At 36.0% G+C, this 22,228-nt stretch overlaps 2 protein-coding genes and 2 long non-coding RNA genes across 7 annotated transcripts; 2 read left to right on the top strand and 2 right to left on the bottom strand.

The window, feature by feature from the left end:
- Positions 1-2,117: 2,117 nt before the first annotated feature.
- Positions 2,118-2,981, bottom strand: LOC120334864 (uncharacterized). The gene is made up of 3 exons (XR_005568572.2): positions 2,563-2,981; positions 2,358-2,414; positions 2,118-2,277 (listed from the first exon to the last, which is right to left on the bottom strand). It is a non-coding gene; the product is annotated as an uncharacterized LOC120334864 (long non-coding RNA).
- An 83-nt stretch (positions 2,982-3,064) lies between these two features.
- On the bottom strand, positions 3,065-9,232 carry LOC120335534 (uncharacterized). The gene has a single exon (XM_039403063.2). It carries the CDS (start codon positions 9,230-9,232, stop codon positions 3,065-3,067), a length of 6,168 nt encoding a protein of 2,055 aa, XP_039258997.2.
- Positions 9,233-11,972: 2,740 nt separating this feature from the next.
- Positions 11,973-16,398, top strand: LOC120345911 (uncharacterized). Of its 4 annotated transcripts, none has more exons than XM_039415499.2 (7): positions 11,973-12,676; positions 12,828-12,911; positions 13,337-13,441; positions 13,878-13,940; positions 14,262-14,357; positions 14,544-14,758; positions 15,765-16,398. In XM_039415499.2, exons 1-7 carry the CDS (start codon positions 12,433-12,435, stop codon positions 15,954-15,956), a joined length of 999 nt encoding a protein of 332 aa, XP_039271433.2. In that variant the 5' UTR covers positions 11,973-12,432; the 3' UTR covers positions 15,957-16,398. The 4 variants fall into 4 exon arrangements, with proteins under 4 accessions (XP_039271433.2, XP_077971516.1, XP_077971518.1 ...); XM_078115390.1 differs by having other exon boundaries at positions 14,262-14,369; XM_078115392.1 differs by lacking the exon at positions 12,828-12,911 and having other exon boundaries at positions 14,262-14,369.
- Positions 16,399-20,625: 4,227 nt separating this feature from the next.
- Positions 20,626-21,397, top strand: LOC144425662 (uncharacterized). The gene is made up of 3 exons (XR_013477584.1): positions 20,626-20,729; positions 20,899-20,961; positions 21,303-21,397. It is a non-coding gene; the product is annotated as an uncharacterized LOC144425662 (long non-coding RNA).
- The last annotated feature ends 831 nt before the right edge of the window (positions 21,398-22,228 follow it).

Raw genomic sequence — 22,228 nt, 5'->3', positions numbered from 1 at the left:
TATGAAATTCAAAACTTCAAATGGGGAATTGTTAATCTAATGTATACGGAATCTATCGGTGTACAATTCCCTTCCTGATTATTACAGCCCCGTCTATAACACGCTTAATATACAAATGGGAAAATTATTTCATATTTACACGAATTTTTAAATGTAAATATGAATCGTTAATTCCTAATTGATTTTTGAGGCATTGGTATTTGTAATAATTTCAGCACGTAAATAATATTAATTAATAATTACAATAACGTATATTTAGTATAATAAATATTTTGCGCTTGATTTAAATACCAATAATTTTTTGACTTGCATTCTAGATTATTAAATTTTGAAAAATATTATTTATGAGATTTAGTCCTCAAATTGTTTAATTTTTTTGATCCAACTATTCTGATAAGTTGTCTGAATACTAGTAATACTTGAAGATGAGACTATTTCCTCTACGTAATGTTGGAATTTGAAAGATAAAAATATTACAAACTATTATTTTTAAGTAAATTCAGCTTTCATATTTGAGCTTTTTTGTTCCTAAGGATGTAACTCAGAGCTATCGGGTTGATACCGAAATATGTTCGTAAAATAAGGAAGACTCGGACTATTACTAAAAGAAAAAACAAGGCTAGGCTTTTCCAATGAAAACATAGTCAATCAATTTTACAGACAGTGCTATTTGTAACAGACAGCAATTTGTGTTTTACATAATTTAAAATAAAAAAAATTACACAAATTTTCTTGGCCGAATGAAACCGACTGGTTGCTAAAAAGACAACATATCAAGGCAAAATAGTCTGAAAACATAAAGATTACAAATTTTTTTGACTGGTATTTAATCTACAACAAATCGTCCACTCCATGTATCCACTTCATCTTCCGCTCCATGTTATCTATGGCCATTGTGTGTAAAATATCGTTTGTCTGGGATATTTCTAACGAAACGTCAACTTTACAGTTTTAAAAGTTTTTTCATCAAGTTTCATTGACTACGTTAAACGTCCGAAATCCTTAACTTTAGTAAATTCACAAACGAGAATAGATAATCTACATATAAGTTAATATATACCTAAATGGTCACAAAAATTGTCGGCAATCGACAGTACGAAAGCAAATGACTACTTTGCCACCATTTGAAAGTCTAAACTTTCAGCTATTGAATATTTAAAGTTTGAACAATCAGTTACTAAAATTGACTTTGAGGAATGTTGCCAAAAGATTTTGATACTCAGTTATTGATTTCATAGAACATATTGTATGTGATTATTTGATCATTCAACGAGAAAATCTCACGTACCGCATGCACTTACTGCTGACTTTCTTTGTACGCAATATATCAGCAGAGCGCATAGGAGGAAGAGGGAATTCACTGAGCAATCTGATCATGCGATACTTTTTAACCATTTTCGATTACGTTCATCACATCAGCAAATTGCTGAACTTCATCACAGTGAAAAGTTTCAGGACGCCATAGGCAACATCGGATGTCAGCATCGAACGCAATGGAACAAACTTTACAACCGTTCAAGACAGTCTTAATAATTAAGCTGCTCCAGAAATTAATGATACCTCTTTAACATCGTATGTCAACAAGACAGAACAATTTTCCTGTACAATACACCACTGATACCTAACGATTGTACGAAGCCATTTATTTTAAAAGAACGACAATTTTTCTGGCTTAGCATTCAGTGGCTACCCAATTTTACACTCTTGGGCAACTGTCTTGAAATCCCAGAATAAATCGCATGTCGATCACACCACCTCGCCCAGTAATATATTAAGTAGTAAATACCTAACAAGAAAGGTCACGATAACTTTAAAATACTGCAGATATTTATTTAGGTATCAGTGGACGACTGTGCGGATATAACGAAGACGGAGGATATAAATATAAAGCCTCTAACTGTAGAAGCTTGACGGGGTGTGACCTTATGCACCCTGCTTGCTACACAAAGACGAAGGGCGCTGAACCGTGCGCCAATATTTTCCAGTCTAAACGCTCTAGTAGTCTATCCCAATACAGCAATATCAGTCTATGTGCGGTCCAGACAATCCTCTCCAAATTATCCCTGCCTTATAACTGAGATAAGCAAGCTGAAGTCCACAAGCCCACAATACACAACTTCAAACACAGGAGAATTGTAATATGTCGTGGAAATATCAAGCACTTGCTCAGCATAAATTATAAATCGAGATGTCAGATGGAGCCAAATAGATCACGGAAACAGATGACGAATACAGATAGATTGAGTTGAGATAGAGAGAGAGAGAGAGAGAGGTTTTCTAAAGAAAACAAAATACACTATAAATACTATGAATTTGCCGCATAAATAACCAACATGCAATCAAATTATATCGCTTACCGACTGTTTTTAGCCAAGGTCAACAATATATCGAATCTTTTATGTAACTGCAGAACACTGAAATAAACACGAACAAATAAGCACTATAGTAACAGTACTTAACCCTACAGCATTAATTGTGGCAATAAATATAATACTAACAGTATGTCATCCAAATAGGACTACTACATAACAAGCCAAATGAAATGAAATACAGAAAACTCACCAAGAATTGTTCACAAAACAATCAAAACGCAGGACAGATTCACAAATTGCAGTTCAATAATCCAGAGTTCAATGCAGCAAATTTTAAACTATTAGCAAGTTAAATAAGCATGAAACAAAGAAAACCATAATTAGCCCACTATAAATAATATGATACAGCTTTCCTAACGATAAATCGCCATAGAAGTAACGCATTGCAACAGCAAACTAGCTGTGCACATTTATAATTTCGGCTCTAACGCCAGGCGATACAATAACGATGTAAACACGCAAATTGCAGTAGACAGAAACCTTCTCGGCTCGGTCTACAGATAATAAAGAAACACATCAAATGCGAGTAATGAATTGAGACGTTTGCGACGTTGACAAACGAAAAGATGCAAACGTGTCAGCAATAAAGAAATAGACACTACCGGAGCTGGAGATCTAACATTCCCCCCCCACAAATTTATGTACATAGGAAATAAATTTCAAAACACAACATGATTTCCAAGCCTCAATAGTCATTTAGTGCCTTCAACAACAAGAACTAGCTTGGTGATGGGACGCTTTACCAAGCTATTACGAATTTTAACAAGCACTGTTCGTATCAGTCCCTTCTTGTCTGGATACACATCCACGATTCTTCCCATTGCCCATCTTGATCGAGGTTGAGAATCGTCCACCACCAGGACAACATCTTCTTTCTTGAAATTTCTCTCTTTCTGAAACCACTTGTGTCGCTCAATAATCGTAGGCAGATACTCTCGAATCCATCTTCTCCAAAATTCATTTGCAAGATATTGAGATTGTGTCCATCGACGTTTAACATAGCAATCATTCTTGTCAAAAACTCCAGGAGGCATATTTTGATTTGACCGAAGTAATAACAAGTGATTCGGTGTTAAAGGCTCTTCATCCCTTGGGTCAAATGTTACAGGAATTATTGGACGACTTTTCAAGCATGATTCACACTCGATCAAGGCGGTCCTAAAAACTTCATCTGTCATAGTTTGACCCTGAGTAACAGCATTGAAAATTCGACGAATTGACCGAATCATTCGTTCCCATGCACCTCCATGATTTGAACCTGTAGGCGGTGATTTATGCCATGTTATACCCTTTTGACGTAAGTATCCATGAACTTGAGAATCGTTCCACATCTTTAGGGAATTTTCAAATATTTTCTCTGCTAATACAAAATTCCCAGCATTATCCGAATATATATGAGTACACTGACCCCTTCGAGCAATAAATCGTCGGAGTGCAAATATGAAAGAATCAGCAGACAAACTATTTACCACCTCGATGTGAACAGCACGAGTTGTCATACACGAGAACACACAACCCCATCTTTTCACATCACTCCTTCCCTGTCGAACAAGAAAATGTCCAAATAGATCAACACCAACATGACTGAACACTGGTTCATCTGATTTCAGTCGACAGGAAGGTAGATCTGCCATAAATTGCTTTCCAGGGCGGGCATTTCGCTTTCGACAAGAAACACAATTTCCGATGACCCTTCTTACTGCAACTCCACCTTTGATAATCCAGTACTTTTCTCTTAATGAGGTCCATGTATAACCCATACCTGAATGACCAACTTTGTTGTGATGATCCCTGATGACTAGATCCGTAAGATGTGATTTATGAGGCAATATGATGGGATGCTTTGATGAATGCATAATTGGTGCATTTTCCAAGCGTCCTCCTACTTTCATCAAACCATCTTCTAGAACAGGATTAAGTTTCAACATCCGGCGAGAGCAATCACCTTTACTGATAAATTTACCATTTAATATACATTTCATTTCTTCACGAAAGCTTTGTCTTTGAACATATTCAATAATAACTCTTTCAGCATAGCTCAGTTCCTGCACAGTCAGTCTTGCTGGCAGTTCAGTAAGCTTGTCTATTGACTTCTTATGAGAACACAAATATTTCTTGAATCGTATGAGCCAACAAGTTGCTTTTTTCAAACGGTAGAATGTAGAAAAGAATCCTATGAACCTGTCCATGACAGAAGACTCTTCCTTTATTACAAATGCCGACTTCATTTCTGGAACTGGCTTTGGACAAAATTCAGACGGTGGATCAGGAAAACAGTCCGGCATCTTTGGCCACTTGTCTTCAGAAAGACGCAAAAACTCGGGCCCATTGATCCATCGTCCTGACTTTAAATATGCATCAACTCTAAGACCACGCGAAGCATCATCAGCTGGATTCATCTTCGTTGGAACATGGCGCCACTGTGATACATCAGTATTTCTATCAATTTTTGCTAAACGATTAGCAACAAATGTGGAGAATCGTTTCTTCGAATTTCTTATACTTTGAAGTACGGCTGTGGAATCAGTCCAGAAAGTTGAACTGCATTCATTCATCTTCAGTTCTTTCTTTAGGACAAGATTCAACTTTACAGCGAGAACTGCAGCTGTTAATTCAAGTCTGGGTATAGTTACACGAGAACATGGAGCAAGTCTTGCCTTTCCAACCAAAAATGCCACATGAATTTGGCCATTTTTATCGATTATTCGTAGATATGAAACAGCTCCATATGCCAATTCTGATCCATCAGCAAAGTGATGTAGTTCATAGGAAACAACTTTTCCAAAATCAAATGGCTGATAGCATCGCTGTATCTTCACCTGTTCTAAGCTTTGCAGTTGATGTAGCCAGTTTCGCCATTTAACAGCATCATCATCTGCAATTTCTTGATCCCATCCCAAATTTTGCTTGCAAAGTTCTTGCAACAATAACTTGGCAAGTAGCGTTATTGGAGCCACTATACCAAGTGGGTCAAAAACAGATGCTACAATTGAAAGTATACCTCTCCTGGTATTTGGTTTGTCAGCAATATTAACCTTGAACCCAAACTCATCATTTGCCACATTCCACTGAATACCAAGAACTCGTTCTTTGACATTGCCATCAATAACATGATTTTGAACACATTTAGCTCTCTTTTCTTCTGGAATCATAGACAGTAATTCATCATTATTGGTGAGCCATTTAGTCAAGTTGAATCCTCCTTTTGACATCAATTGTGTCAATTCCTTGACAATCTCTATGCCTTCATCGACCGATTCAGCAGTTGTCAAGCAGTCATCGACATAGAAATCTTCATTAACAATTTCTGAAATTCTAGGTTTGTGTTCGTTTCCAAATTTCACCACCGTCTGTTTCAAACAAAATGCAGCACAAGACGGACTCGATGCAGCCCCAAATATATGAACTCGCAAACGATGTGGAACGGGTTCCTTTGAAATGTTCCCGTCATCCCACCATAAAAACCTTAGTGCATCCGTGTCCTGAGGTGCCACTCTAACCTGGTGGAACATTGCTTCCACATCGGCCACTAATGCCACTCGTCCCCTGCGAAATCTCAAAATTACACCCACGAGTGACGATACCAAATCTGGTCCGGACATTAAGCAATCATTCAGAGACACATTTCCATATTTGGCTGCAGCATCAAAAACTACACGAACTTTTCCAGGCTTATGCTGGTTCATGACAGGAAAATGAGGAAGATACCAAACTGTATTAGACGTATCAATTTCGGCATATGAAATTCTTTTGGCATATCCTGCCTTGATATATCCTTGAATAACTTCGACATACCTTTTATGCAAATCGGAATCTTTCATCAGTCTATTTTTGAGGCTACAAAGTCTTTTCTTTGCCATCTCTTTGTTATCCGGTAGATACTGCATCCCGGTTCTCCATGGCAAAGGAAGTTGAAAATGACCACCAATATGTTTCACCGAATTTTGCATAATTTCATACACTGCTCGATCTTCTCGAGAATTTGGAATATCAAGAACTGAAGTTTCATTGCCAAAATCTGTTGTCCACAAAGTTTCAATTTCCTTTTGTCTTTCCAAATCCTTACACTTGACGAAATTGACATAATGATCAGATGTAAAATGAACTTCTCTGATATCTGATGGCGACTCAAAACTGGGTCCGAACAGCGACCAGCCAAGAACAGTCTTCACTGCCTTAGGTGCTTTCCTCGGTCCATTTCGAACACTTTGGAAACAGACGAGTTCCGCATTGTCAGCCCCAATCAGAAGATTCACTGTTCCTCCTTCCAAGATAGGCAATCTTACATCTTGAAGATGCGGCATGATTTTAAGGAACCTTTGATCGGGCGCTTTATTCGGCTTAGCAGGAATTTTTTCAACCGAGAGCACATCTGTGATTTCATGTTCAGCACCACCATCTAGCGGCGATACAACTAAACTGCCAGATATACCCTTGTATTGTATTGGCCTCTGTCCAATTGTGCGTAATGTGATATCTCTAGTATTTCCTGTTACTTCGAGATATTCCATCAAACGTTCACTACACAGAGTAACTGTAGATGCCGGATCCAGCAAGGCGTATGTTTCAGCGGTCTTTTCACCATTTCGAACATTGACCGGCACCACACATAAATAAACATCTTGCCCGATACTTTTCCCATTGCACTTTGACGACTTTGCCAATGAATATACAGCAGGTCCCTCTTCAGGCTTTTTCGATTTCTCCTGAATTTCAATAAATCTATGAAGCAGTGTGTGATGTCGATTTCCTTTACATCCATGTACTTTGCACTGACTGGCCTTCTTGCAATTACGAGCAAGATGACCATGAGACAGACACTTGAAACACAATTTCTGCTCCTTCAAAAGACTGACCTTTTCTTCATGCGATTTACTCTTGAAGTCCGGGCAGTTCCACAAATTATGCGGTTTGAGACAACATACACATCCCAAATCCCGTTTTTGATCAATGTGTTCCCTGTTGGCCTCAGCATCAATATTATAGGTTGCAGCTCTGTTTCTCCTCACACTCACAGGAATCTTTTTGTGACGAATCTCATTAAGCTTTTTCCCATACATTGAATTTTTCACATCCGCCCAATTACAAACATAATCGACCAAGTGACAATATTTTGCCTGACGACCAGTCTTTCTTTGAATTCTGAGGGCTTCATGTGGCCAGCCATCCTGAACATCTTCAGGAAGTTTAGCCATCAGCATTCCCATAGTGTCCAGGGTGTTTACATTTGCAAATTCATCAATGTCTTCTAGAGTTCCCAGGCATCGCTCCATTACTTGTGATATTTGCAATAGCTGCTCTGGCTTGTCATCACGCACACTTGGAAACTCTTTTAGAACTCTTTCACATGCACCAGCGATAATATGAGGCTGACCATATTCTTCAAACAGCCTCTGCCTAGCAAGTTTGTATCCATTCTCAGGCTTCTTTGTGAAGTATTCTAATTGTGCACGAATTCTCTCTTCACAATATTGCAACAAACACACAAGCTTCTGGCTATTTGTTTCTAGTTTCGGTGCCAGGTGGATGTCAAAATTTGTTATGAAAGACATATACTTCAAAGGATCTCCATTGAACACAGGTAACTTAGACTTCTGAAAGAAGAATTCTTCACGTCCATGATAATGGTGATGCTGTATAACTGGAGATGATTCTCTTGTTCTCCGCTGTGAATAATGTTGTGGCCCAGATTCATAAACATAATCATTAACCGACTCACGATTTTCCTGAAGTGTCCTATATCCACGAGTCTGCACATCTGGCAACTCATTGACACTCCTTTCATTTATTCGGAAAACGTGATGGTGTTCACTGCCAGCCATTCCATCGGGTTCAGCCGCAAATGAACACTCCTGAGCTATCGCACGATTCACAGGCTGAAAGTTATAGCTATGACCATTTCCAGTTCTATTTGGAACAGCATTATCATCTCTTCTCAATGGAGTCTGAGAATATGTGTGTACATTATGCGACCTTGCGAAACGTACTCGTTCATGACACGAATCAGAGGCAGCATAGCCATCATGGTTGGTATTTATTCTAGTATGTGTGGCTTCATTCTGTAGCGAAGCAGATCGACGCCTGTTCAATGATGAAACATCAGCTTGCATTACATTTTTATGCACAGTTGTAGGAGGAATTTTATCACCAACCTGGAGTGAGTTCACCAATTTGGGTGATGAAGGTTTTTGCTCAGTACTTGCAGTCTCTTCTCTGCGGCTCGCCAATGGCACTGAAGGAATTTTATCACTTGCCCTGCTCGTACCTGGCAACACATTAATAGGACTCAAGTTATTGAAATCTCCATCACCTTTTATTGAATCACCAGTTGATTTCGTATCCCACAATAAAAATTTCACTTCAGTCAATTCCACTTTACGCTGTGCATCACGAAGCTCCATTTTACGTTTCAAAGCTTCCTCCTCTAGCTTTTCTTCCGTGTGACGAAGCTGTACAATTGCTAGATCGCGTTTCACTTTGCACTGCAATCTTCTCTTGAAGGATGCTCTCGATGTATTGTCAGAACAAATACTACCCGCATACTTTGACGATACATTTTCTGGTTGCACAGTTGAATGCGTTTTCAATTTTTCGAACCATTCCGAGATGCGTGAATCAAATTCCGATTTTTCACGCTTCAAATCATTAGTCACAGGAAAGTCAGTAATCTCTTTACCTGCACTTTCAGGAATCATGTCAATTAAAGAGATTAGCTGCTGGAACACTTCATCAACTTCTAGCCTTACTACTGACAACTTTTCAGCGTTTTCACGTTGAAGCATCAAACGTTCAGCTATCAAATACTTTTCCTGCAAAGCAGATCGCAAAATGTCCAACTGCTGCTTTGCCTTGGATTCCATTATAGCTTGAACGATGAAAGTCTTTCAACCTTGAACAGTATCTTATTAATTATCGACGTCTTGTTGCAAGACACAATGAATGAGTCGAAAACTTTTTGCAATCAGCAAAAAGGCAAGAGTCGAAAACTTGCAGAAGTCGAAAACTCTTTGCATCCAGCAAAAAGGCACTAGTCGAAAACTTGCAGAAGTCGAAAACTCTTTGCACCCAGCAAAAAGGCACGAAGTCGAAAACTTGCAGAAGTCGAAAACTTTTTATGTAGAAGCTTGACGGGGTGTGACCTTATGCACCCTGCTTGCTACACAAAGACGAAGGGCGCTGAACCGTGCGCCAATATTTTCCAGTCCAAACGCTCTAGTAGTCTATCCCAATACAGCAATATCAGTCTATGTTCGGTCCAGACAATCCTCTCCAAATTATCCCTGCCTTATAACTGAGATAAGCAAGCTGAAGTCCACAAGCCCACAATACACAACTTCAAACACAGGAGAATCGTAATATGTCGTGGAAATATCAAGCACTTGCTCAGCATAAATTATAAATCGAGATGTCAGATGGAGCCAAATAGATCACGGAAACAGATGACGAATACAGATAGATTGAGTTGAGATAGAGAGAGAGAGAGAGAGGTTTTCCAAAGAAAACAAAATACACTATAAATACTATGAATTTGCCGCATAAATAACCAACATGCAATCAAATTATATCGCTTACCGACTGTTTTTAGCCAAGGTCAACAATATATCGAATCTTTTATGTAACTGCAGAACACTGAAATAAACACGAACAAATAAGCACTATAGTAACAGTACTTAACCCTACAGCATTAATTGTGGCAATAAATATAATACCAACAGTATGTCATCCAAATAGGACTACTACATAACAAGCCAAATGAAATGAAATACAGAAAACTCACCAAGAATTGTTCACAAAACAATCAAAACGCAGGACAGATTCACAAATTGCAGTTCAATAATCCAGAGTTCAATGCAGCAAATTTTAAACTATTAGCAAGTTAAATAAGCATGAAACAAAGAAAACCATAATTAGCCCACTATAAATAATATGATACAGCTTTCCTAACGATAAATCGCCATAGAAGTAACGCATTGCAACAGCAAACTAGCTGTGCACATTTATAATTTCGGCTCTAACGCCAGGCGATACAATAACGATGTAAACACGCAAATTGCAGTAGACAGAAACCTTCTCGGCTCGGTCTACAGATAATAAAGAAACACATCAAATGCGAGTAATGAATTGAGACGTTTGCGACGTTGACAAACGAAAAGATGCAAACGTGTCAGCAATAAAGAAATAGACACTACCGGCGCTGGAGATCTAACACTAACTTTCTAATAAGTAAGTGGAATTTCCGACCACTCAGCCACGGCAATCCAGTGCCTAGCAATGTAGATTCAGTTTACACATTAGGTTTGAGTTATTATCGATGACTGGTATTACTGCTTTTTGGATGCATTTTATTTAGAGCAGTGATGATTTACTCATAACGGAAATTAGAAACATTCAAAGAATAGAAAAACACAAATGTGATCCCAATAACAAATTCCAGCCAATTTGCGATGGCGACACAAATGTACTAATACGAGAATATCGGTCAGACACCGAAGAATTATCGATCGAAAGTTAAGGGATCACCCTAAACAGCGCTCTTACTCCATAGTGACACCTTGTGTCCCATCACTAATTAATTAATAACTCGCTAATTATACGACCTAATTCATCCAAAATCGAATTTGGTATTTCATTTGACATTGACTCGATCTATTTCTGATTGTTTCGATAACACGCTTTTGTAACCAGACAGCAAGAGCTAGTGATTATTCAAAAATTAGAGACTTTCTTTAAATTCGATATAAAAATTGACCAATTTGTAAACAGCGCCTCCATACGCATTTTAAATTTGTCTATATTGCAATCGTATGGCGTCGCAACAAATGCTCTAACAACAATATGACTAAGCCTGCTTTGAAAAAAAAATTTTAGTTTGAAGTTAAGTGCTCCTGTTTTCATTGCTAAATAACCAGCCAACTTTTAGTAGCATATGTGAAATTGTTATTACAGATTGTGTTTACCTTTAGATTACTGGTAAATTACAGTAACTTTGCTGTAGATATTTCAAAGCGTATGAAGTGGTATATTTCGATTTTAGGACGATTTCTTCAATTTTAGAATATTGCGAAAAAGTTAGAATAATTCGGCGGATCATTGTTTATCTCACAAGGAATGTCACGCGACATCGCTAATCCGATTAAAATCGAAACGGCGTCACGACATAACTAAGCGTGTCTGCTTCTATAAATAACCAATTACGATTAATTTTTAAGCATAAAAACAACGATAAAGAAACTATTTTATTAGTACAGCTTATATGAAGGCAACTAGTTGATGGAATAGTTCTCGAGAATCTGAGTTTGAAAGAAAGAAAGCGTTTTTGACGCTGGTAATACTTAGACTTATTTACAATAAGTCGAGAAGTCTTGATATTGTTAAATTATAGAAGCCTTAATTAAGATTAATCAGTTTTGAAACCAGAAATTATTGAAATCAACGTTACTTGATAGTACCAGAATTTTGCAATATAGGAAATAGGTGGAATAGTTAGCTAGAGCTTCAAAAAACTGAAGAAATACCTGACAAAATAATTTACTGTTTGTCAAATGTCTTGAAGTCGATAAATCGTAAACGTGTCTTAATATCAGAAAATACGTTAAATCAGAGAAGTTGAAGTTATTTCTAGATCTGATATGTAAAACAAATTGAGATTCAGGTTTCTATTACAATATAAAAAGTCGTTAAAATAATACGCATTCGAAAAAACTTGATATCAACCAAATTAAATCTGTATTTGAGTGCGCGACAACAAGCAAAAACAATAATAGCAGCAGTATGTCTTTGGAGACGCATCTATAAAGGCTATGTATTTTGAAATAGTGATATAATTTATTGATAGAATATGACGCTTTATATATCCGAGCTTTCTAAAATGGCTACGCGCCTTTTCGATTTGAAAAATCACAAGGTGGTATTTTAGGATCCTTTTTTAGAACCCTTTTCCTGGTTGGAGAGGATTTTTGGAACCTTCAACAAAATCGATGTCAAAATGAAAAATTTTTAAACATGTACTCAAACTTGAATTCTACATTAAGTTACTACTTAACTACACTGAAATCTTGAAATGAAAATCTCAATCGTCTTTGTCGTGAACTACGTCATCGCGTCAGGCTGGTGTCAAGATAAAACAGTGTTTCACTGCTCCCCGAAGCCAGGGTGCCAGATTGCACAATGTGATCCGGTTGCTGTAGGGTGGGACAGACCAGGTTTCAACATCGATGAACATCTGCATGACAATGAGTTCCCGATAACATGCAAATCCAATAGCACTGTCATCGGATGGCTTGATTTCGTATCTAGAAATTTGGGTAGGTGGTTCAATCGAATGATTGATGGGATGTTTTATTATAGAGTGATGAGTCAGTACCGGACCGAATTGATGTATTCCGTTAATCATTTTTAATTTGAGTGTGTTCATGATGTATCTGATCTAAAAATATCTGTAATATTTTTCTACAGATATCACAAACATCAGAATGGGATTGAACAAATTAGAAAACAAGTTTGATAAAAAAATCGAAAATTTTGAAAAGAAAATTTCTGGTCAGTTTTTACGATACAGCAAGTGTAATATACTTTATAATGATGATAAATTGCTAAATTTCCTCACTTTTTGTGCGATTTGTTCCGCGATTTATATAAAAAACCACCCCTTTATCAAAAAATACCTAAATATATACAAAGGCTTGCACCAAATGAATCGTTCTATCGAAAAATAACCAAACATTAACAAAGGCCGCAAATAAATCGTTTAAGACAATTGCCAAATAACCACAATGAAATAAATCAGTGAATTAATATTTGTATTGAAATTTTCCTGCAGTTTAAACTCTCGAATTTTATTTCTTGATTAAAAATTGAAAAAGATATTTTAACTTTTTCAAAATGTTAGTTCCTGGAAATCACTTGTTCTATTCATTTGTATAAAGGCAATTGGTAAATCTGCCCTTTCTAAAAATTTCGAACAGGAAATCTCGAGTATGGCAACCAAAGTGAGGAACAATCAAATAAAATAAACAATCTATTAAGAAGTACCACGAGACAGTCGGCTGAGATCAGAGAGTTGAGAAAAGGTTGGTGCAATTGGTGTTGTAAAATAGAATAAAAACGAGTAAATGCAGACTTTTCTCGTATTAGTTTCACGTCTCATTCACATTTTCAATACTGCAACGAACGTGTATCATTACCTATCGATTTTAAGATCGGTAAGTATGTTGATAGGTATTTGTCTGTTTGTTTGTTTGTCTGTTAGGTACACGCGATATCTCACAAAAGCGAAGATGAATCCGCTCCGAATTTTGCATATGCATTCATCATATCTCGGATCAGAAGCCTATTTTGGATGAATTATGTCGTATAATTAGCGAGTTATTAATTAATTAGTGATGGGACACAAGGTTTCACTCTGGAGTAAGAGCGCTGTTTTGGGAGATCCCCTAACTTTCGATCGATAAGTCTTCGGTCTCTGACCGATATTCTCGTGATTTATTCTTTACTGGGTATTTTTAGACTTGGTTGAAATTCAAGAAGTGAACGAAAACTTGGTAGAAGACAACAATATGATGAAGAAAGGTGACAGCTATCAAAAAGTCCTCTAGTTTATCAAACCATTTTACACATTTTTTGAACTTTTTTCCTGAAATGGTAAACAATAAAATATCCCATAATGAGCTATGTTATTTATGAAATTTTGAAATTACAGAGAACAGATCAAAATAAAATTATTTTTCCGAAGCACTATTAGAATCTTCATGAACCTGTACAAAGTATAGTGGTCAAAAGAATTTCAACCCCTATAACTAACAATTAAAAAACTTAACGCAAACGTGGCTACAGATTTGTTGTTTTGGAAATTGGCAAATCATGCTCTCTAACACTTATATTAACATTTAGCGATATCCAGTATTGAACAAAGACTCGCTGTAGCGGAGAAGCAGATTTCAAATGGAATTGAATCAGAAACAAAATTGAAGCCAACGCCATCCCCAGGTAAAGCTTTAGGTAAATATCATCCGATATGTTGTAGGTTTTGAATATTTACTGAATGATTTGCAATAGAATGAGTATAAAATGAAGCGAGATGTATTTTTGGTATTCAATGGAGCCGAGTGATGCCAGCGACTGAATGTTGGTCGTATGCATTTTCATATTACTCAATATATTTTTATATGTCAGAAAACTGCAAATTTAAAGTTGGGAATATCTGTTATTTTGCCGTGATAATTGGTTATCGTGATGTCAACTACAGCAAAGCAGTTGATATTTGCAAGAAACGCAACGCAGATGTGGGTTTGGTCCGAGATAAACAATCGTACTATACGATTATGAATTACTTGAGATGGAATGTGACAAGGAATAAAATATGGACAGGAATCTTATTTGATCCAATGGTTAGTGTCTTTTAGTTGAACTATTTAGTTATTTGTGCAGAATATAAAATATGTTACTAGATGGGAGAGCAACTCAGATTAGGTTAATAAATGGCGAGGACGCGGTTGCAGGTTTTTCAAAACTTTTTTATACGTTTCGCTCCAAAGATGATACATGAACGATTGGACCCGCACCATGACAACAATATTTCTACTAATGGACTTATGTGCACGTTATTGTCGTAAATACTACAGCTCGCATTTTTACCCCCATGAAACACTTTTAACAGCATGCTTACAAAACGTCTATTTATATTAACAAAGCCATGGACAATCTTCATTTAGTTTAAAGTTACTGTCGAAATCGTCTCTGATGCATGTTGTATGAGTTTATTTGCATACAGTGATAATTCATGTTCCTCAAAGCGCTAACACTGTCATAACTTATAGTCGTTTAGAAGCAACTTATATAATTCAATCAGAAGATTCGTCTGGCACAAACTTGATTAGAATTTAGTCATTAAGTGTAATTCATTGACTAGAGCAGTGGTTCTCAATATTTTTTTGTTTCGCGGCCGATTATCGTTGCACAAAAATTCAGTGGGCCATTAACTTTTTCATGCGAGGGAATCATGTTCGCAAAATTAGATACTTTCACTTTAATATTTAGAATAAAATTACCCCTAAGTAGCAAAAAACAGTATCATCATTCATTGTAGCTGAAATCAAAGTTTACCTATAGTGACACAAATAAAAATGAATTTATTAATACCTCTTGCAATTTTCAACGGGTTTGTGGCATCTGAAAGTGTCATTGTGGTCCATCATTGGGCCACGGCTCACTGTTTGAGATTCAGTAGGCTAGAGCATTAATGTGAATTCACTTAATAACTCATCAGAAAGACTTGCGTTTAAATTTGATTCTCAAATATATATCAAAGTATTATCAATAAATAAAAACGGGAGAATTAAATGCATAATCAAGCATGATATATTGATAAACGCTATCTGATGACTTTTTTCTCAGACTGGTTGCGTCACACCTGCAGATTCATTCACTAAGTGGCTCCCTAATTATCCACAAACGGGAATTGATAATAAAGACCAAACAAATGTTTACCTTTATGTTCATTCCCAACCGAACGATGGTTATCAAGGAATGACGAATATTAAACCTATCGAGAAGGTTGACGGAGTTATTTGTGAGATCCTGATCTAATGAAACGTCTACTTGGCTGTATATTGTACTTATGGATCAATCATCAGTAAAATATAAATCGTGGATTCTTACTTTTCAAAAATATACAACTCTAAATTTACTAATATAATACAAGCAGCAATAATTGGCCTAAGTAATTTTTGTTTGATTAATACAACGAGAAGTTTTTTTAAACTTACATCTCAGATTATTCAATCTCAATTTTGTAGTTTTTCAGTTTTACAGGTATCACACTGAAAATCCTGTTTTAATTAAATGGATTTGTTCGAATGAATTTCATTTGTCAAGTTGTTTCGTTTTGCTGATCTAACTATTCCGTGTGGAGAAAGGTTTAATTCTATTAAAGTTTGAAGATTTGAATGTTTGATCTGCGTAATTTTAGAATGTGAAAATTAAAAATATTACCAACACTTCAATATGAAATAAATTCAGCTTTTGTGTATTATCATTGTTTTTCTTCTAAGACAATTTCTCAGTTGGACCAGGTTGATCACGAAATATGTTTGTGAAATTAGGATAATTTGACCTTTGAGAACACAAGAACTGAAATTAATTGAATAAGCAGAAAGCTGAAAACGTTTCCCGAATTGTCTAACTAAACAGTGAGTGGACACATAGGAGGTTTAAATGATAGGACCTTGGTAATTACTGGAAAAATTAGATGGAAATCTGAGGTGACTACGTTGGACGCTTGGTTTGTTTATATTGACAGGCACTTGGCCAAGTCTGACAGATTGAGATAGGGCTGTGGTTTCGTATCTTTTATATTCCGGTAGTCATGGCAATTTTTTAAGCTCAGTGAAAAACAACAATATCCAACGATGTAAAGGTATTCGGTTCCTGTAACTATACTGCCGATATTTAAAAGCCCAGTATATTTTATAATTAATTGCGATTTCTTTCAAGAAATATTTCAAGAAAATAAATTTAATTCTGCGATGTCATTGTTTATCGCATAACGAACGTCACGCGTAACCGCAAATCTGAGTAAGATCTAAAACTGCGCCACGACATACGAAGCATCTGCTTCTATAAATATCTGAATGCGGTAAATTATTGAGCATAAAAGCGACGCTACAGAATACATTAGTATAGTTTAATATAGACTTTATAAAGGCAACTGGTTGTTGAAATAATTTGTCAGATTATCGGAGTTAGAAAGAACTGAACCGCATATGATACTGGTAATACTGATATTTATTTAATATTCGCTGAGAAGTCATGATATCGTTAAAATCTAACCGTTAATTAGTTTTAAAACCAGAAATAATTGAACGCAACGTCACTTGATTGTACAAGAAGACTGAATATAGATTGGCAGTAGAGACTACATACAATACCAATATGAAAACACTGTGGAATTAACAAAGCAATGTTGTATATCAGTTCGAGATCAATTTAAACAACGCTACGCCTTCTCTACAACAGCTATATCTATCATATAAAGTATAGGCCGATATAAAAAACAACATGCCACTTCTGACGCTTTATCGTCTATAAATAGGCTATACCAGGGGTCTCAAACTCGCGGCCCGCGGGCAATTGCGGCCCGCGGGATGATAGTTTGCGGCCCCCGCCTTGGTATTAAAGTTCAATGTTAGTGCGGCCCGCAAGTCACTTAGCTCAGTTAGCAACAGCGTTTCCCAAACTGTGTTCCGCGGAACACTAATGTTCCGCGAGCATCTCCCGAGTGTTACGTGGAAAAGGAATCAAAAATACATCTAAACTGGTCGCCATGGCGATCTGAGAATCATGAACTTGTTGTCCAACTGACCGTTTAAAATCGCGTCACCGTCGGCCTAAAGTGGACTAACTAAGTTAGGGTAGTAGCATTTTCGTTTACCGTCGGTTTAGCTTTTTGACTGTTAATTTCAATATCAAATTTACAGTAATCTTTTTGGTTTTGACAAACAAGTAAGTCTAAAGGATAAAGGCAAAAGATCAACCGTTCTTCCTCCATCTCTACCTGGTTTTACTTAGAAATACTGAAAGTTTGTCGCGCATTTGCAACTCGCCACGGCGAAACCATTAGGAACCGCTACATTGCACCGTTTTTTAATTTAACCCTTTCATTTTTTGGTGTTCCGCGAGGAGATATAAAAAGTGTAAGTGTTCCGTTGCCGAAAAAGGGAAACTCTCACGTTCGACAAGTCGTTGGAAGTGAAGTTTCAGTAAATAGAAAGGTTGGTGATGAGCACAGACTATTTCAAAAAACTGGGAAATGCAATATTTCTTTGTTGAGCATGGAAGCATCCCGACGTGTTTTATCTGCACAGTTAAAGTTGCAGTGCACAAGGAATACGGTACGATTTAAACGAGTTGCCAAGCTTTTATTGTGGAAAATCTGATCCGGCTCGGACTCATCCAGACTCTGCCCCAACGGCCCCCAAGTAAATTGAGTTTGAGACCCCTGGGCTATACCCATTCTAAAAAGGCTGAGCCATATCTGAAAAAAAATCTTTTTGAATTTGCTACGCATCTTTTAATGGTATGACTTTCTTTATCGGAGGCGCTCTTTTTTCAATAATAAACGCTTCATAGAAAAAGTCTATATTTTTTACAAATGTAATATCACTCGTATACAAACTGAAAATTCTACGTTCATTCCAAATTGGTAATATTGCGATAAACACACCAGAACGAATGTAAGTAAACCTACATTAAGAAAAATAAATCTACTCGATTTATTCAAAAAGTATCGTAAAGCGTGGGTGATTATATAGCCAACTTTTAATAACAATAGTTATTGTAATAAATAGATTACGTTTACGTTTAAATTACGAATAAAAAAACGCAAGTTTGTCGTTGCTTTCAAAATGCAGTTGTGAAGATATATTTCATGATTCATGCAATTTTTTTTTTAAATAGAATATTGTAAGAAACTAAAATTCAATCCTCGATTTCAGTGCTAAAGTCACACGTGTATGAAACTCGGCGAGTTGTTCCACATTAGCGTTAGCTATGACAAGCATTTGAGCTACAAATATCGTTATCTTATGTAAAAGTTTTATATAAATCAGAGGTTTCAAAATTGAAGTACAATTCTCCCCAGAGGTACATTTTACCTTTTCAAAGGTGCATTAAATTAAGTATAAGGATACTATTTTTATAACTTCTAATCTGCCCCCAAATATGTAATATCACATGATTTTTAATAATTAACAACACGAGTTTAAAAATATTTTAGGAAGTCACATTTCACTTTAGTAGAAATTTTCAACTATTGCAGTATCTATCACATCTATACTTTCTCAATTCATATGACTTATTTTGTCCAATCACAACACGCAGGACAGAACAGATGCTTGATTGGTAAGAGAATGGTGGTTAGGTAGGCTGCAAAGCAAATACACCACCGTTGTTTTAGTCGAGTATAACGCGCAGTCTGTATAACGCGCTGCATCACTTTCTGATTGAAAATTACTATAATTGTTTTTACTCTACGTTATACTTATTATCTATGCAAAGACTACCGACTGACAGAAATTTTAGAAAATCTGGACATAAATAGATCCAACTTACGTTCCCAACCATGACTCGTTGTATTTTCAATTTATTTTTCTTAAATATACAAAAATAAACAAGTTCAAACTTAAATTTCCCTCATTCAGTCACTACATAACTACACTAACACCTCGAGATGAAAATCTTTTATATCTTAATCTACGTTATCGGTTCATCCTGTTGTCAAGATGAAACAGTGCTTCACTGCTCTACTAAACCGGGTTGCCAGATTGCACAATGTGATCCGGTTGTTGTAGAATGGAACAGACCTGATTTCGACATTGATGAACATTTGCATGACAAAGAGTTCCCGATAACATGCAAGTTCAATAGCACTGTTCTTAGCTGGCTTGATTTCGTATCTAGAAATTTGGGTAAGTTGTTTAATCTAATGAATATTGAAATGTCTCAATATGGGTTATGAGTCAGTACCTGACCGGTAATGATGTATTTCGTTAATCATTCTCGATGTAAGTGTGTTTATGATGTATTCTGTAATATTTTTCTTCAGAAATTACAAACGTCAGAGTGGGATTGAACAAATTAGAAAACAAGGTTGATGAAAAATTCGAGGATTTCGAACAGAAAATTTCTGGTCAGTGTTTACGATACCGCAAATGTACGATACTTTGTAATGCTGATGAAATCCTGAATTTTCTTCCTGTTTGTGCGTTTTGTCCCTTTAAAAACTATCATTTTATCACAAAATAACTAAACAGTAACAAAGGCTTCCAACAAATAAATCGTTTAAGACAATTGACAATAACCACAATAAAATAAATCAGAGAAGAGTCTACCGAATTGTATTAAAGTTTTCTTACAGTTTTAACGTTTGAAATTTATTTTTTCAATTTAGTTACAGAATTGGGAAAAAATACTGATTAAAGACACATTTTGAAATATCAATGCAAGGAAATCAATGCAAGGAATGCAAGGAAATTTTTTGCAATTTTTCGAAATTTAAATTAATATATCCTAATTTACCTTGATTTGGCTTATAAGGGTACTTGAATTGAAACTCGATTTTTCCGAACCGTGGAAAGACTCTTAATGACAACATAAAAACATTTACAGTTTTGGGAAGCAGAGTGAGAATCGGTGAGAATTCGAAGTATAACATTCGTGATTTAATAAAACGATCAAGATAATTTTACAATCAAACAGAAAATCTCAAGTCTGGCAACCACATTGAAGAACAATCAAATAAATTAAACAATCTACTAAGAAGAACCACAAGACAGTCGGCCGAGATCAAAAAGTTGAAAAAAGGTTGGTGTAGTAGCGTGATGCTTGTTATACTACAATTGGTGCGGCCAAATCAAATAAACGGAGTAAATGCAGAGTCTTCTTGTCTTATTTTCACGTCTCTCTTACATTGTTAATACTTCAACGAGCGTGTATCATGATTTAATCTTTACTGGGTATTTTCATTTTTTAGACTTGATTGAAATTCAAGGAATGAACGAAAAATTGGTAGAAGACAACAATAAAATGAATAAAGGTAAGATAAATCAAAAAGTCCTGTAGTTTATCGAAATGTTTTACTCATTTCCTGAACTGGAAAACATTAAAATATTCAATGATGAGCGTTGGTATTTATGGAATTTTATTACGAAATGTGAAAATTTACAGAGAACAGGCCAAAATAACGTTATTTTTTCAAAGCACTATTAAAACCTTAATGAACCTGTACAACGAATATTGGTCAATATATTTCCTTTCCAACTCTTACGCTTAACAATTAAAAAATTTAAAGCTTTAGAATGATTGAAAACGTGGCTACAGATTTGTTGTTTTGCAAAGTGGCGAACACTTTTTTCTAAGACTTATATTAACATTAAGCGATATCCAGGGTTGAACAAAGACTCGCTGTTGCGGAGAAGAAGATTTCGAATGGAACAAGACCAGAAACAAGATTGAAACCAACTCCATCTCCAGGTAAAGTATTATGTAAATATCATCCAACATGTTGCAGGTTTTGAATATTTAAAGAATATCTCGCAATGGAACGAGTGTAAAATGAAGCGAAATGTATTTTCCGTATTCGATCGGATCCGAGTGATGTCAGCGACTGAATGTTGGTTGTAGAATATTACATTTTAAGTCTGCTAGTTTTATTCGCAAATATTAAAGTACAACATTGGTACTACTGCTACTTGCCTAAAATGAAGATTGATTAAAATTTATTTCTTGATAGTTTTTAATACTGTATGCAACTATTACCTTTCAGGAAACTGTAAATTGAAAGTTGGAAGTACCTGTTATTTTGATGTGGTACGATATAGTTCGGATATCGTATACAATGAAGCAGTTGAGATTTGTAAGAAACGTAACGCAAATGTTGGTTTGATCCGAGATGAAGAATCTTACAATGCAATTATAAATTACCTGAGAAAAAATATGCTAAATGGAGAGCCATGGTCTAGTTTATGGACCGGAATCCAGTTTGATCCAATAGTCAGTATATTTTTGTTTAGCTATTCATACTCGTGCAGACTAATATGGGGATAGGATACCAGATGGGCGAAATGTGATTTCCGACACGACCATGGATAGTTCGGGGCAATGTTTCGTTAATAGCTAGTATTGTTCAAAAAGTAGATTGAAAATCTAAAATTTCTATTTTTTGACTCTTTCTGAACCCAAGCAAATTCAAACAAAATTTTATAAATGTATCATTATTATTCGCTGTCGAGATATTCCTTTTTATTCATATATAGATTATTGTAGTTTTGTTCCACTGCTGAAGTCTACTACATGGAGTTTTT

This window comes from Styela clava, chromosome 8 (genome assembly GCF_964204865.1).
Source record: "Styela clava chromosome 8, kaStyClav1.hap1.2, whole genome shotgun sequence".
NCBI classification, from domain to species: domain Eukaryota; kingdom Metazoa; phylum Chordata; class Ascidiacea; order Stolidobranchia; family Styelidae; genus Styela; species Styela clava.
This window is presented reverse-complemented; position numbering and strand designations above follow the sequence as displayed.